Source organism: Phalaenopsis equestris, unplaced genomic scaffold, assembly GCF_001263595.1.
Source record: "Phalaenopsis equestris unplaced genomic scaffold, ASM126359v1 Scaffold001309, whole genome shotgun sequence".
Taxonomy (NCBI): Eukaryota; Viridiplantae; Streptophyta; class Magnoliopsida; order Asparagales; family Orchidaceae; genus Phalaenopsis; species Phalaenopsis equestris.
The window spans coordinates 389,044-405,336 of record NW_018165748.1 but is presented as its reverse complement, the minus strand read 5'-3'; the positions used below and the strand labels follow the sequence as shown (position 1 = coordinate 405,336).

General features: G+C 34.2%; 2 protein-coding genes across 2 annotated transcripts in view; both read left to right on the top strand.

Annotated features, from left to right (window-relative positions):
• Positions 1–8,316, top strand: part of LOC110033921 (serine/threonine-protein kinase Nek5-like) — a 20,806-nt gene extending 12,490 nt beyond the window's left edge. The window contains exons 11-14 of the mRNA XM_020738094.1: positions 4,598–4,671; positions 6,455–6,506; positions 6,604–7,149; positions 7,228–8,316. Coding sequence (XP_020593753.1) covers positions 4,598–4,671; positions 6,455–6,506; positions 6,604–7,149; positions 7,228–8,214 — 1,659 coding nt within the window. The 3' untranslated portion in view covers positions 8,215–8,316. The remainder of the gene's footprint in view (positions 1–4,597; positions 4,672–6,454; positions 6,507–6,603; positions 7,150–7,227) is intronic.
• Positions 8,317–11,534: 3,218 nt separating this feature from the next.
• Positions 11,535–12,432, top strand: LOC110033937 (transcription repressor OFP8-like). Its single transcript, XM_020738116.1, has one exon. The coding sequence runs from the start codon at positions 11,535–11,537 to the stop codon at positions 12,090–12,092; it is 558 nt and encodes a 185-aa protein (XP_020593775.1). The 3' UTR covers positions 12,093–12,432.
• The last annotated feature ends 3,861 nt before the right edge of the window (positions 12,433–16,293 follow it).

Below are 16,293 nucleotides of genomic sequence, written 5' to 3'. Positions count from 1 at the left end.
TATATATATATATATATATATATATATATCTTCATAAGATCTGTGCCGCAAGTCATGGCCTGTTAGTTGGCGGGGTTCACTGTAAGTCCCCTCAGGTAATGGGATCGACCTCAGTGGAGCTGGGTTCTCAAATATTTAGGCGCATGATGTATCACTGTAAGTCCCCTCAAGTCACGGGTTCAATCCCCAGTGGCGATGAGTTTTCAAATATTTAGGCACATGGCGCAAGCTCTCATCATGGGGCCTAGCGCATGAAAAATCAGTATTTGGGCATCTGTCAAATGCATGAGAAATCGATATTTGGGCCTCTGTCAAATATTGATTTCCTTTCCAAAAAAAAAAAAACCTTCATAAGATCATATGATGATTATGCATACAATTTTTGCATCCACTCCTATCCTAGTCCATTCTTTGATGTTGATGAACCATTTTATATGCCTGTTTGTCACACTTTAAAGTTTTAAAAACTTCTATGAATTCTAGAAGTTTAGGCTTGTATGTTGCTTGGACCAGTTAGAAAATCTGCACCATGCTTTGAGTTGATTTATGAAGAACCCAGTTTTGTAGATGAAACTGTGATGATGATACTCAAGCATTAGTAGTTGAATCTCCTGATGAACCTAATGCTAAGGTTGCGCCTGAGTTATTTATATTCCTAAATCGGAGATCATATCTAAACATGATATTGATCAGATACCTTCTGTTGAGATGAAGACATAAGATACATATTTCAGTACTTTTTCCAGATTATAATCTGTATATGTAGGTTAATCCACTTGTTTGAACATGTTATTGTTTGTTTTCTATCAAAAAGTATAGGCTGAGCTCACAAAGTTAACGTTGGGTATTGGGATTTCTATGTTATTTATCAAATAAAGCTATATGAAGCAAGTGGATGCTTGAAACCAAACCTCTAATATATCCTTCCAATGTTTTGATAGCCTATGTTGAAGATTTTAAACTATCCTCCACCTTAGAAATCAGATTCATAAGAAAGAGGACTGTGCAACTCTTTTGGACGAGTTTTTATTACGCCAAGTGGAATTAATGCAGTATGATCAATTATTTTATCTTACTGTAGTGTTTATTTCAATTTTATTAGAATTTTTGGATTTAGTTGCATGAGTTATCATTTTGAATAATTGTTGGTATAAATTTAACTGATTTAGGATTAGTTTTATTAGGCCCAGTCAAAAACCATTTGTATGGTTCCTTCATTAGGTGGTTGAAAAACTTATATATGTTACGGAATAACTTGAATTTATGTCCCCTTGAGGATCAAACATATGATTTGTTGTAAAATTTCCCTTGTATAAAGTGCAACATAGGAAGAAACTTATGTGTAATAGGTACAAATTCTAGTATGAATAAAGGTAAATTTTATAAGTAAAGTCATTCATTTTAGGAATATAGCATAGGTGACAATAAAACTAGATCATGATCATCTCTTGAATTTTCAAAATATGCAATATGAATATAAAAAATAAAACTCGGGGGCTTCATATCTAGATATTACTACACATTATTTATTTTTATTTGATCGAAACTATAAAGGATCCTAGAATCACATTTTGATGCGGTAAATGCTAACACTAACTTAACCTATTTGTTTTGAGATGAAGCAGACACCAATTTTGAATTTAATGAAACAATTTATTTATTTGGAGAAGAATATTATGAAAATATCATAATCTATTTACCTACCTCTTCCTTCATCTCAATAATAATATTAATAAAGGATATCACAATATTAAGGTTAAGCTTTGTGAGATTCTTGGTCACCATCATTAAATTTATTTGTAGAATATGGATCATTATAATACTAAAACATTGTAGAATAACTCATTACAAATATATGGTTTATAAACTAGTGGTGGTAACATTAATGCTTAAACTTTTCGAATTGATAAGTTTTTGAGCCGTTAGAGTTTGAGACATTGGATTATCTTATGGTCTGTCATTATGATAAAATGATTTTGAATAGGGGTTGATAAACAATGATATTCATCATCATCATATAATATATTATAATGATAACAATATTCATATTCTTCATGTGATATTTAACCATCATAGGAATATAAATAATGCTAATATGCATCAACATTGATGTCCTTGAATATCATTTATAATATTTATATAAAAGGTGTTTTTAAAGGTGAGGCAAGTGCTCGCCTAGTTGAGATAAGGTGATTATTTTTTTGATATTTTTTAATGCATTCACCTGTATATTATAAGAGAATTTGGTGGTGGTCTTTGATGGGTAATGAAAATGATGGACATGAATGGCTATAGATTAGATATAATTACCTTTAAGAAACTTAGCTCTATTGGTGAGATATGCTTGATGTGATTTCATTTTGATGATTGGCATTATTAGTGTTCTACAAAACTTTGTTTACTTCCTCTTTCCCCTTAAGTTTGCCTTTTATTGTAACATTTCTTCTTGAATTTGAAGGAATCCCAGACAACTGAGGATTTCCTTGCTTGTTTATGGGGGTGTGAAAGTGAGGGAACCTTCTTGCAAAGAGAGCTTAGTCTTGATCTTACGAGGCGCTTAGGTTTCCTTGCCATGGATTTGCTGTATGCTAGAGTGAAGGAGGATAGTAGAGAGAATCTTCTTCAAGAAAGGAAGGAGACGATGGATTTGGTGCAACAAGAGAGATGGAGAGGCCATTAGCTTTAGAGTAAGAGAAGGACACGAGTCTTTCTTACTTGCAGTTTTTTTTCCTTTTTCCCCAAATATTCATGAGTATGTTTACAATACAAAATATACAAGCATTCTCTATTTATTATAGGGGTTTTGCCCTCTATGGAAATAAAAAAATAGGAAAGCTATTAACAATAGATAATGGGACATTTTCTTATAAAGATTTTTTTTAATGAAAGTATCTTCTCAAGAAAGTGGGGATTCTTTCATCTCTATGAGAAGACCTCATGAAAGAATCCACTACATGAAGTAGCTTTTGATTTTGCATTTATGACAATCAATCCAATTAAGGCATAGGATATAACAAGTCAACTCAGATGACATGTTCGGCAGCTGAGTATTGCATGTTCTATGACAGAGAGAAATAGGTTGTTTGGATAGTATAATATAGAAGATAACTGTGTGGATACGGAGTGAGAATATATGGAGGGAAGGATTAATTTATTGTCAAAATTGCATCCATTTAACCCTCACTGAAGTTGGCTTTGCAAATTTAAATTCAAGGTTAAATGTTGATAAGCCTTAAATTTCCTATCTAATTAAAGAAATTCTATAGCTAAATTCTTTTAAAACTGAAATAAAAACTTAAAAAAATCTAGAAGTACTTGCATAATTCGAAATAGTTTTCTTTCACCGCAGCACTTTATTTGTGGAGGAGTTGTTGCAAGAGGTCATGCTATTGTGTAATTTTAGTTTACTAAATTGAAATTTACATGCATGCCAGAGAATTCTTAGTTATTTTCATATATGTTTAATCCGAATCTGTACTGTGAATCACACCCAAGTATAGAGCGTAAGGCAGGATAAAGAGTAAGAGAGAAGGAAAGAGAGTGCACACTAAAAAACTAAGTTCTCCGAAGGGTGACTGATTAGCCTTTTATTGTACCCCCTATTTATAGTCATAGAGAGTATGAAGTGGCAGATTGTATGGATGCCCCTGCTTTTATGGGGGAATTACAGAGTATTTTAGTCCTACAGAAAATATAGCCTTTGGCTTGGCTATCTGTCATTCGGTCGACGGGTGTCTGAGACCTTTGGGTCGGACAAGCACGTTGCATCGACTTTGTTGAGTTAGAGCAGTCGATCAGCCCTGGTGGTCCTTCGGTTGTTTGGAGCCCGTTCGGTCGTCCGAACCTTATTCCGTCAGCCTTAGTCAGTTGGTCGACTATCTTGGTTTGACTTTCGACTATTGAGTCTAGGGCGGGAAACTCATGCTACTGGGGCAGTGGTAGGTTATCAGGCAGATGATAAATCATTGTAATCTGATAGAAAGCCCACCTCCTTTGGCATGAGATCCGTCTGGAGGGTTTCATAAGTGTATGGTAATTAGGAGTTAGGGCCTCCTGAAGAGCCTTTAAGACTCTTGTGAGTCGTCTGATGGTACTTGGGCGAGGTTTGGTGTGACCCATCTCCTCTTTTGGATAGGGAGTGATTCTTGGCTTGACTGACCTTCTTTCGATCGGCCCAAAGTCTTGCTTTTGGGAGCTCCAGGTGGTCTACGGGACTCTGTAGATCTTCTGCTTACGTGGTTACTATCTCTTTAGTTGGGCTATCTTTAATCGTACTTTTGCCTTGTTGTCAGTTGAATTTCAGACATATAATATAGAACACCTGAAGTATGATATTATAACACCTTGTCATAAACCCATGCATAGAAAGTTGTTGTTCATTTTTAAAAAGGTAGCAATATTTTTGATGTGATGTTAAAGATTTGACTGGTATGCATGTAAATTTGAATCTTTAGGTTTTAGATATGTAAATATATAATATTGTGTGTTGTGTGATTCTTATTTCTAGGCTTCCAAGCTTCAGGTTAAAATAAAAGTGAAATTTTTACCTAATTTTATATCTTAGATGATTGATCTTGTATTGTTAATTTGGCTACAGGATATGGCGGGACTGATAAGCAAAATAAATCGTTCTTGTATTGGTCCGGTGCCTCCTTGCTATTCCCCGTCATTGTAAGTGTGCCACAAATCATTTAATCTATCTATACCAAACGTTGCTTGAATTATTTCGACCAAAGTTTATGCATATTTTATTCGAAATGTGTTGCCTTTTACCATATGATTGAAACCAGCAGTAACAAATGCTTTCGATTGCAAGAACATTAGCTTTTTATTGAGAAGTATCTGTCTCCATCTCTTTAAAAGGATGAAAATACTTCTGCCAACCAAGCCATGCTCAGGACATAGCTTCAAATCTTGGTTTTGCTTTTAACTGGAAAATTCCTAACGATTAAAAAAAAAAAAAAACTTTAATTTTTTTTTTTTTTTTTTTTGGCTTGTACATTGCTTAATTTGTATTTATGTGTGGCTTATTTTTTATGAAGAAATAAAGACTTCTAACTTAACTATCATATAATGAAATATTTGACTTAAAATCTTAAAAGCATGTATTTAAAAAAACATTTAACCTGATGCACAGGCTTTTAGTTGTGTAACCCTCAAATACATTGCCGCTTGACTGCAGGGGCATAACCAACATTTATTTTGAGGCTGGACAAAATCAATAAATATCAATTTTTTTAAAATAATATATTTGAAGGGGCAAAATTATTAAAATGACTAAACTACATGAGAAAAAATATTTAAATTTATTATTTTTATAGAAAAATTATAAATTTCAGAGGGGCAATTTCCTCTCCGACATAACTCCTGTACATAACCTGTTTCTGCCCTGCTCGGTGGTTTCTAAATATTACTAAACAGCATCATGTATGGAATGATTCATTATAAGAATATATTGATGACAGTTGTTGTTTATCATATAGAACCTTTGCATGGCCTTCACATAATCAACGTCATACTTGTATTATAACTAGATGTTTTTTTTTTTTTTTTTTTTTTTTTTGGCTTGTACATTGCTTAATTTGTATTTATGTGTGGCTTATTTTTTATGAAGAAATAAAGACTTCTAACTTAACTATCATATAATGAAATATTTGACTTAAAATCTTAAAAGCATGTATTTAAAAAAACATTTAACCTGATGCACAGGCTTTTAGTTGTGTAACCCTCAAATACATTGCCGCTTGACTGCAGGGGCATAACCAACATTTATTTTGAGGCTGGACAAAATCAATAAATATCAATTTTTTTAAAATAATATATTTGAAGGGGCAAAATTATTAAAATGACTAAACTACATGAGAAAAAATATTTAAATTTATTATTTTTATAGAAAAATTATAAATTTCAGAGGGGCAATTTCCTCTCCGACATAACTCCTGTACATAACCTGTTTCTGCCCTGCTCGGTGGTTTCTAAATATTACTAAACAGCATCATGTATGGAATGATTCATTATAAGAATATATTGATGACAGTTGTTGTTTATCATATAGAACCTTTGCATGGCCTTCACATAATCAACGTCATACTTGTATTATCCATCCATTTATTTTAATTAATTATTTTTTTTTTTTTTTTTTTTTTTTTTATTCATCTTATTATTGTGATAGCAACATAATTACAATGATAATTCTAATGGAGATCTTTTAAAGATTAGCGTAGGGGTGGTTTTGAATTCATAAATTATGATCTTAGACTTATTGTTTACACGAGAACCTTGGACTGTGAAAGATTTATTTAGATTTTTGTGCTTGTAGGATGTTTGTATGTCCCCTATTATTTCATTGTTTTTTGTCAATCTAGTGTTATTAATCTTAGGCTTCTTCCTCGTAAATATCTTAAGCTTCTGCGTTTAGTGTTATTTCTGCTAATGACAGCCATCATTACTGCAGGAAAACACTCATTAAGAGCATGTTGAGAAAAAACCCCGAGCATCGGCCAACTGTACGTTCTCTCAAATTCCGAATAATAGTTTTATCATTTTCCCCCACCATATTCTGTCCTGGACCTGATTTTCACGTCTTGGAATAAACTTGAGCAGGCATCAGAAGTACTAAAAAACCCATATTTGCTGCCTTACATCAACCAAAACCGCTCCTTTCTCCCTCCTAATCCAATTCTATCACCCCCAAAACCCATCTTCTCCACCTTCAGTGATACTCGCAAGAGCATCTGTGTCAGTCAAAGCAGTAGCTTTTGCAGCAGTGATTTAGAAGGAAATCCTCCTCTAGCTAATGAAGAAGCTGAAAGTAGCAGTGACCATCTTCCATGTCAGGCATCAGAAACTCACCTTCCGGTCCTCAAAGTGGCTTCAACCTCCCTCAGTTCCAACCGGCAACAGAGCAGCGAATCAAAACTACCAATAACAGTGAAGAATATCCTCATCTCATCCAAACAAGAGGGCAAACCTATAGAAAACAGCACACCCCTGAGAGCTCGCCCTGCAAAACCAAGCATAGATCCATTTCATAAGGCGCCAAAACCTAGCCGTCGCAATTTTTTGCAACAAATTCCAGAAAAAGTTGCTACTGAATCAGCCAACAGTGTTGAGGATCGTACAAAACCTCTGGTTTCTCCAACCCAACGAGTAATGTCTGCCTTCCTCATGCTCTTCACCTCTTTACGCCCTACTCTGTTCTTTAATTTGTCTCTTTGATTGTGGCAGGCACCTTTGACCGAGCAGTCTTCGAAGTTTAAAGCTGCTAATGCCTTGAAAAGAGTTGATGAAGATGCCACTACCGTTAGTGGGAGCAAAGGACTTCCTCCAAAGCTGAACCGGAAAGCTGATAAGAATCCGTCCAAGCAAAAACGCTCGTCTGAACCTTTAACTAGTGAGATAAATTCTGGCAGTTCCAAAGCAATACCTACTGAGAAAGAAGCTCATCCAGACTTGTTCAGAAAAGAGACCAATTGCCGATTATCCGCACAAATTCCAGAGGCTAACCATGAACATAGCCGCAACACTCTTGTGCTTAATCCCGACATTAATTTGATGGAGATGCAGAAGAGTACCGCCACTGCTAGTAATGATGAAGGGAGTTCAAGCTCAGCTATGGAGCCTTCAGTTATAGGCTCAGAACAAGAATTTGTTTGTAAGGATGAACTGATTCCTCAGCCCAAAGATGACGATTTCTCAGTTAAAGAGCTCCTTTCTTTCGTTACTTCAGCTCCGAATATCTCTAAAGCTCCAATTCAAAACCAGGCCTTGGAAGACAAAGGAAGAACTCAGATAACTCCAGCTTTCTCTGATGTCATACATGTAATAAGACACAGCAGCTTCCGAGTAGCCCACGAACAGGCACTAATCGAAAGCAAAGAAGATTTCGAGACAAGAAATACGCAATCGCAGCATGCCACTCTAGAAACTATTACAGAAAAACCATTGGACTCATTTCCCAAGCCAAACCATAGTGATGCCATGACTGTGCAGAAAGATGATACGCTGGATGTGAAATCTTTCAGGCGGAGAGCGGAGGCGCTGGAAGGCTTACTGGAGCTTTCAGCCGAATTGCTTCGGCACAATAGATTGGAAGAGCTCGCTGCTGTGCTGAAGCCATTCGGGAAGGTTGAGGTCTCGCCGCGAGAGACTGCCATCTGGTTGGCGAAAAGCTTCAAGGGGATGATGATGGAGGACGCTAGTCGCCCATCGTGAGACATCCTCGCTTCTCTTCTTTTCCAGGTACGTACCGCACAGTTCCAATGTATTTATATATTCAACGCCTAAATTTTAATTTTTACATAATTATGCATAAAATAATGTGTTATACTTTTAAATAATTAAAACAGTATTTGTGATGTAAAAAAATTGAGTGGTATAAATATAAAAAGTAAAGTTTAGGCGTTAGATATGTGAATAGATTGGACTTGGGTGATATGCACGTAAATGAGAGGGTCGTTTTGTTGTATAGTTTTTTACGTACTTCATCAAGTGCGGAGACTAAAAAGTAGCTCTTTTTTTTTTTTTTCTTTTGCAAGGGGTAAGAAACTATTTTATGTTTGTATATTTGAAAGAGAAATTATGATGATTTTTAAAATTTTGAATTTGTTTTCGAGACAAATATGATATAAAAATTAATTTATTATTTATAACTTACGGTCATCTTAAAATAAATCTAGAAGTTTCAGAACAGTTTCTCGAATTTTGATTTTTTTTGAAGTGGGAACAACATAAATATGCACATATACAAATGAGGCTGAGGATTAGTGATGTCAAATCGGGTTTGGATTTGAACCAAAATTGATTCCACCTGAAATTGCTATTTGTAAGAAGTCTAACACTAACTAGACCCGCCTTTAAGATGACTAACTTGAGCCTGAGACATGTAGGAATAGCTGTGTCAAAGTTGATTCAATTTTGGATTGGTGGGTTAAACTCTACCCAAAGAAGTTCAGGTTAAGATTTTATGCTTAAATTCAACGTTAAAACTAACTGAGTTGTTTTTTAGTTTTTTTAGAGAAGGAGCTTTTTTATTTTGTTAAAAGAGTTTTACATTTGATATATGGGAACCAAGGAATTCCCATGAAGCAAAATCTTAAAAGATCTTTTTGGGAGACTAGAAAACAAAACTCTTTCACTATTACAACCATTTTTGGCCAGCTAGTTTGCTGGTTGATTTCCTTCTTTGAGGATATGTGCCCAGATGACCTTTGGTGATTATTTAAGAGGGAGATCTTCTTGATCCAGTGGACGAGCTGTCATGGGATGTTGGAGTTCTTATGTACGATCTGGATGAGTTGTAAGGCATCAAACTCCATATATATGTATTTGAACTAATGATATTGCTAGCTTCAAGGCCCAGTAGACTTCAACAAATTCAGTCTCCAAGGCATTGTTGGTAGCCACCGGTGATTGAAAGAACCAAAGACAATTTACATTGTGATCTTTGCAAGCACCTCCAATTCCAACAACATCTTGAGAGAAACTTTTATCAGTGTTGATGTTTACCCATGGTTGAGCAAGCCTTCTTCATATCACATTTTGTATTAAATGTGTATTTAGTGAACCAACCTCCCAATAAGTCTGATGGAAAATTTTCCTTATTCTAGTTATATAGGAGATGCAGTTGGTATAGATAGCCACCTCTGCTACAGTCATGTTTAGCCTTGTTTCTAGCCATCCATAAGGACCAGGCAAATGATTAGAAGGATGTATTGTTGTTGTTGCTCCTTCTAGTCATTCCGGCATTCTTCTATGCTTAACCCAATTTTAACCCATAGGTCTCAACCTCAGAACTTCAAGGGTTTCAGTTCATATAGCTCTAGTAGTTTGGCAAGTGATAAATATGTGATTTAGGCTCTCCTCCTCCTGATAGCATAGGTGACATATTGAAGCACCTCTTAGCCCTTTCAATTTCAGAATGTCATCTGTAAGGAAGAACCTTTTGAATAACTTCCAGCAAAAAACAGATATTGAAGGTGTTAACACTTTGGCTTATATTAATTTGCCTTAGCTCACCTCTTGCCATGTGAAGGTAGATTGAAAAGGGTCTTGTTTTTAAGTTGAGTTGGCTCATATTTTGGGTCATCATTTGTGAAAGTTAGAATAATTTTTTAATTTTATCTTCATGCCCCTTGTTTTATTTTAGAATTGTCACGCAGCCCAACTTTCCCCCCAAAAAAATGAAATTAGTTGGCATTAATAGAGATAAAAAAAGAGAGAAAACTTGACACTTCATAAATTTCAGACTTTATTTTTTTCATAAATTACAATGATTTTTAGGTAAGGGTAGGGCCTTCTAACTATCCGATAGGAGCAAAGGCTCATTACAGCATTTTGCCGGGCCCAAAGGACTCTTGAATGGGCTACCAAGAACTGGATCTTAGGTAATGCTGCCTGCCCGGGCTGCCTCTTTAATCTGTTACAAAGGCTCATTACAGCACCGTTCAAAAGGCCGACAATCTAGACTATAATCAAATATATATTTTGGAATTTTACGAGTACGAAAAACCTAATCTTCCTTCTTCTCCCACTTTTTTGGGCTATTATGATGGATCAATCCCGATTTCTCTTGATCCACGAAGGCCGCATTAAGCAGGTGCTCTAGAAGATATAAGCAATCGTAGAATATGCTCATAAGGACAATGCAACAAAATCTGGAGGCAAGTTACAGAAAGATAAATGATATAATATATCAAAAGTAGATTTAAGTTGAATAATGTCATTATAATCATAAAAAACTATATTATTTGCCTAAGAATAAATATCAATTTCAATATTTGCCAAACTGGTTACTTATAAAAACTTGCCAAGTGATTCTTAAACAATTTTTTATCAAAAATATAAATGTAAATAATATATATATATATATAATATATATAAATCAATACTGCAAATAAATGCATTACATTTACGTGAGGTCTATGGGGTGCTCATAAAAAAACTAGCTTCAAGAAAGGGTTTTCATTCAACTCACCAATAAATACCCATTCATCCATGAAATAAATGCAAATTTATAAGCTTGTCGTATCAAGCTCTCTTTACCAATTAACTACTTAATACCTGCATTTTTATATGTAATTTATTAATTAAATTTAAAAATACATGCATAATAACTCTAAAGTAACCATTTTACACTACAAATAAAATTAGCATCCATCTGTGTCATTATAAAATAAAATACCATCATATCATATTACAATATATTTCTAGTTAAACATCCACATTTTTCATCATTCATTTTATACCCCTAACCCCAATATATATATATATATATAATTAAATAAAACAAATCAAAATATAATATGAGCACGATTTTTAAAGTTCATAAAGGTCCATTTATATGACTGCCTCCCTCATTAATCCTTTCCACCTCTCTTTTAAGTTGACCCCGGCCTCTCTCATTCACCTCACATGGCCCATTAATACCCTATTACTGTTCCCCCTCAACAATAAAACTCGCTCGCCCCATCTTCAACCCCCCCACAGATCATAACACGCTCTCCTCTCTCCCTCTGCACTCCCATACTCCGGCAATGTCCTCCGGCCGGCGGCGCTTCTCCATGAAACAACCCGCCCCGGACGTGGGCGGCGCCTGCCGGCGAGGAAATCTCTCATCTTTCCTAACCTCTCTCCGCCTGAAACCTCGCCGTCCCAACACTCCCCACTCACTCTCCTCCTCCTCCCTCTGGCCCTCCACCGCCACTTCCTCCACCATGGCGAACTCCTCTTCCTTCTCCCTTTCCTCTCACGACGAGCAGGAGAAGAAGAAGAAGAAGAAGAAGAACAAGGAGCAGAGCTGCGATAAGAGAATTAGAAACAGGGGAATGGGGAATATTCCCTGGTCTGCCGAGGCGGAGAGCGTACCGGTGGTGAAGGAATCCTCCGAGCCTTACGCCGATTTCAGAGAATCAATGGTCCAGATGATAGTGGAGAACGATTTGTACGCATGGGATGAACTCAACGACCTCCTCCACCGTTTTCTCTCCTTAAACTCCCCCCGCCACCACAATCTCATCCTCCACGCCTTCGCTGATCTCTGGTCCGGCGTCTTCTCCCCCCCTTCTCCATGCCGCTGGGACAATCACTATTAGAAGTGCTTAACACACTGTTTCTAACTCTCCTTATGAACTATAATGAGCTCGCTTAGAAAAAAATCAGCTTTTTTTTGGTCTGTGATGAGCTCCTAGTTATATATAAGACGTAATGAATTAAAAATCAGAGTTTGGTTATCTGATTAGTTAGGTGATTAGTACTAGTGTAGAGGCTCTTAATTGCTAATTAATTAGGTGACTTAACTGTAGTTATATGGTGATTTGATGGTTTGCTTTTGGTTGTATGTGCTTTGGTGTAAATTAATGAGATCAGATCTGATCTCATGATGATGATATCTAAGCTTTTTAGAGTTTGTTGGTTATTATTACTTGTGTTAATTTTATGTCACTTTTACTGTGATCTTTAATGGTTGATCTGACATTTACCACTGAATTTTGTTTGCCTGAGTGAAGTCTTCAGACCTATATATGAATGCGATGTGTCCCTTTCTCTCTGATGGGCATGGGGCTGATTGTAGAGAGAGAGGGTTATGATTGTGGATGATACATAGCTTTTGCTTTCAAGTTGCATGGAGTGCTCATCATGAGAGTGTGGCGCAGGAAATTGCCTGAAACACGAGTTTGTGTGTACGATAGTCAACTTTTATGGCAGCCACAAGATTACGTGTTGCAGACATATTTGATTAAATAATTAGCTTTATATATATATATATGAGAATAAAATTTGTAAAATAAGCTAATATTAGTATTATTTTATCTTGATAGATTTAATTTTTAAAAAATTAAGCTTAGAGAAGGAGGTGAGGTGTCCCATTTCATCAAAGATTTTAATTAAGTAATTATATTTTAATTTTAAATTGATAATGTTTGCAGACAACTTATAACGAGCTCAAAATGTAACATCATTATATGCAAAAAATATGATTATATAAAATTTTATTTATTTATTTTTTTAATCTAAGCTATTTGTTAAAGTGGCTGAATCGAATTTTTCTACTAAAGTTGTTCATTTGAGCCAACTTATGAAAGTAATTGGAGTGAACTTCCCTATTTAAGTGGTTGAATCAAGCTCATCTATTGAAATGGTTATATTCATTCCTCTTGAATAAAGGTCTAATCCAGCTCGTGAGGGCAACGATCAGAGAAGTTCATCATTGATAGTAAGGACATCCATTGATCTATTAAAATGTCATCTGATATTTATTGCTTGGTTTTTTTCATCCATCCATTAGAGCTGAGTGTCGGATGAGCATCTTATGGCACCCTTATCACACTCTTTTCATCAAAACGATTCTCTCTCATTTTCTTGCTATTCTTTATCCAGTTATATGTTCGCACAAATAATACAAAACCCAACATCTCAAGATGATTCCACAATCATTCAGATTGTAAATGAGTCGGTTGAACCATGCTCAACGGCTCGTGAGCTTATTATGCTCGATCAGTCTAATTTATACTTAAAATTTAAGCCATTTTCATGCATACCACTTAATTCCTATCTATTTATATATCTACCATCTGAACTTAGTTTTTTCATTTGTAACCTCCAAAATTTTCATATGATCTACAAACATTATTATTTTAATTTTAAAAAAAATGAATACAGCAAGGTCACAGGTGCTTTGTCTTGCTTGGATTTTTGTGTGATTGTCTCCATTGGATTGCAGCAGTGTGTGTTTTGTCGTATGCTATAATAAGGATCTCGCAATGTGGACAAGTGCTTTGTCTCTACACTATTAGAAGTTGTGTATAAATATATAAATATATAAATATGGGGTATTTATACGCATACTAAGCACTTTTTATTCTACATATTATTTTAACGTCTAATTTTATAAAAATGTATGCATAGAAGTATAAAATGTGATTTGCAGTTTCCTATAAACATATGAGGGGTACGCTTATGTTGAAATAATATAGTATTGGTTTTTTTACATACATACCATCTAATTCTATGTATTTACATATCTAACATCTTTGCTTTCTGTAATTTATATCGTCCGAAACTTTCATATCACATCTAAAATAAAATTATTTTAATATTAAATATTAATACATGTGATTATTTTAATTTGATTAAATTAAATTAAATTAAATTAAATTAAATTCAGCTTAATTAAAATTTAATTCTAAGTGGAAGGTTTATGGAATGCCTCATAGCCCATAGGTATTATAAATTTATTAATGTAGTTATGTATAATTTAATTTTTTTTTTCTTTTAATTTTTTGTTAGTTGAAATCTTAATTATGTCATTAACACATATTATCATGGTAGGCTCGGGGTATAAAAAACTAAGCAAAATGTTGCAAAATAAATAAATAATTAATTAAATAAGTAGACTGTCAAAATAGGGGTCAACTATTTATATAGTGTAATTTTAAGTTCTAGAGTGTATAGAAGTGTCAATTGAAATTGAGGCTGAAATAGTACCGATGAGGAGTATTTGTGCTTCAGTTTAAAATAATCGATAACTATTTTGACATTTCTATAAACTACATGACTATTTAAATTTTGCTTGATTATTTATGTATTATATTATTTAAGGATTATGCTTGATTATTCATGCATTATATTATTTAAAGATAAATTAGGAAGTTCTATAAACATTTTCAGAAATATAAGTAAGGTGGTATGGATGTAAAAATTGAAATATAGGTGTTAGATATGTAAATGCCTAAGAATTGAGTGGTATCTATGAAAAATCTTCCTATCATTCAATGCATTAATTTAGGTCAAAGCAGCCATTAATTAATCTTGACTACTTAAAGAAGTTATAGGTAGACTCAATTACTTAAAATCATTAATAATTGCACTTTATGCCCCCCATGCATTCATAGAATTAAATTTGGCAATTTTTAATTTTTTGTAGGGTTTAGTGTAATTTCTTTGTTGGCAGGGGTGCATCAAGAAAATATTAACAACTATAAAATAATCCCAAGGGTTATATCGAGTTTTGCTTGAGCCAGTCCACCTAAACTCAAAAATACAAGAATGTGAATTTGACTCCGAGCTAAATTCGAGTCAAGTCGATGTTACTCGATTGACAAAATTTTTAAAGTAGCATGACAACATTAGCTTGCGTGGACAAAATTGAATGAAGTTCGCTAAACATGTTAGACCCGATATATGTTGTCTATCTAAGATATGTGTAGACAAAGTCAAATTGAGTCCATAATGAGGTACTGAAAGTGTTTTATGTTTCTCGGGCACGGGGCATAGGCCGAATTGAACCGTAAATTTACAATATATAATACCTACTCTGCTTTGTTTACACTTATATCACCAAAATCTTCCATATCACATAAACAACACAGCTATTTAAATAGAAAGTTAAATACAAATTCTCATGCACAGATAAAATTGCATATATGCAAAAGTTGATGTTTAGATGTTCTATATGTAAATACAAAGGATCTAAGGGGTATGCATGTAAATCATCCTATTTATATTTGCATTGGCCATTCAATTTATTAATGTAAAAGCATTCACATTAGTAGAGCTAGCATGCAAATTCAATGAGCTATTTACACTTTTATTTCAAAACCAATGAATCTGAAACATTTACTGTCGTATTAAAAGCTTGCATTTATTCAGGCTATCATAGCACATATTTTTTAATGTATTTACACATTTAACCCCTTGTAAGGTTTTAATATTTATATGCATAACACACAAATTCTCTAATATCATATAAGAAAAAAAAAATACAATTATTAATTACTGTTTCAAGGTGAAATACATCTTTTCTTTCCATGTATGAATTTATGACATTAAAATATGATAAAAATTTAGAAATGTAAATATATAAGCATTGTGTGATGTATGTTTTTATCTAAGGGCCCATTCGGGGGGCGGCGCGGTGCGGGTTGGACTCGCAGTTTCGGCGTTAAAGCTTTCAGGCCACTGAAGCAAGATTTATAACTTGATGTACACTTCTTGTATAAATGCATGTAATACTATATTTTTATACATATATATGTTTATATATATATATATATATATATATATATATATATAAATAGTCGACAGAGACTAAACAATGCAAAACGACCAAGCACACATCAAGGCTCCATAACTCGACTTTTTAAAACTCACTCTCTCTAAACACACGCATGCATAGATACACCCAACTCCTGTGTATTTACATAACTAACCTCCAAACTTTACTTTTTGCACTCATACCACCCTAAATCTTTCATATCAAATTAAAAAAAATTTATCACCATTTTAATTTTTACA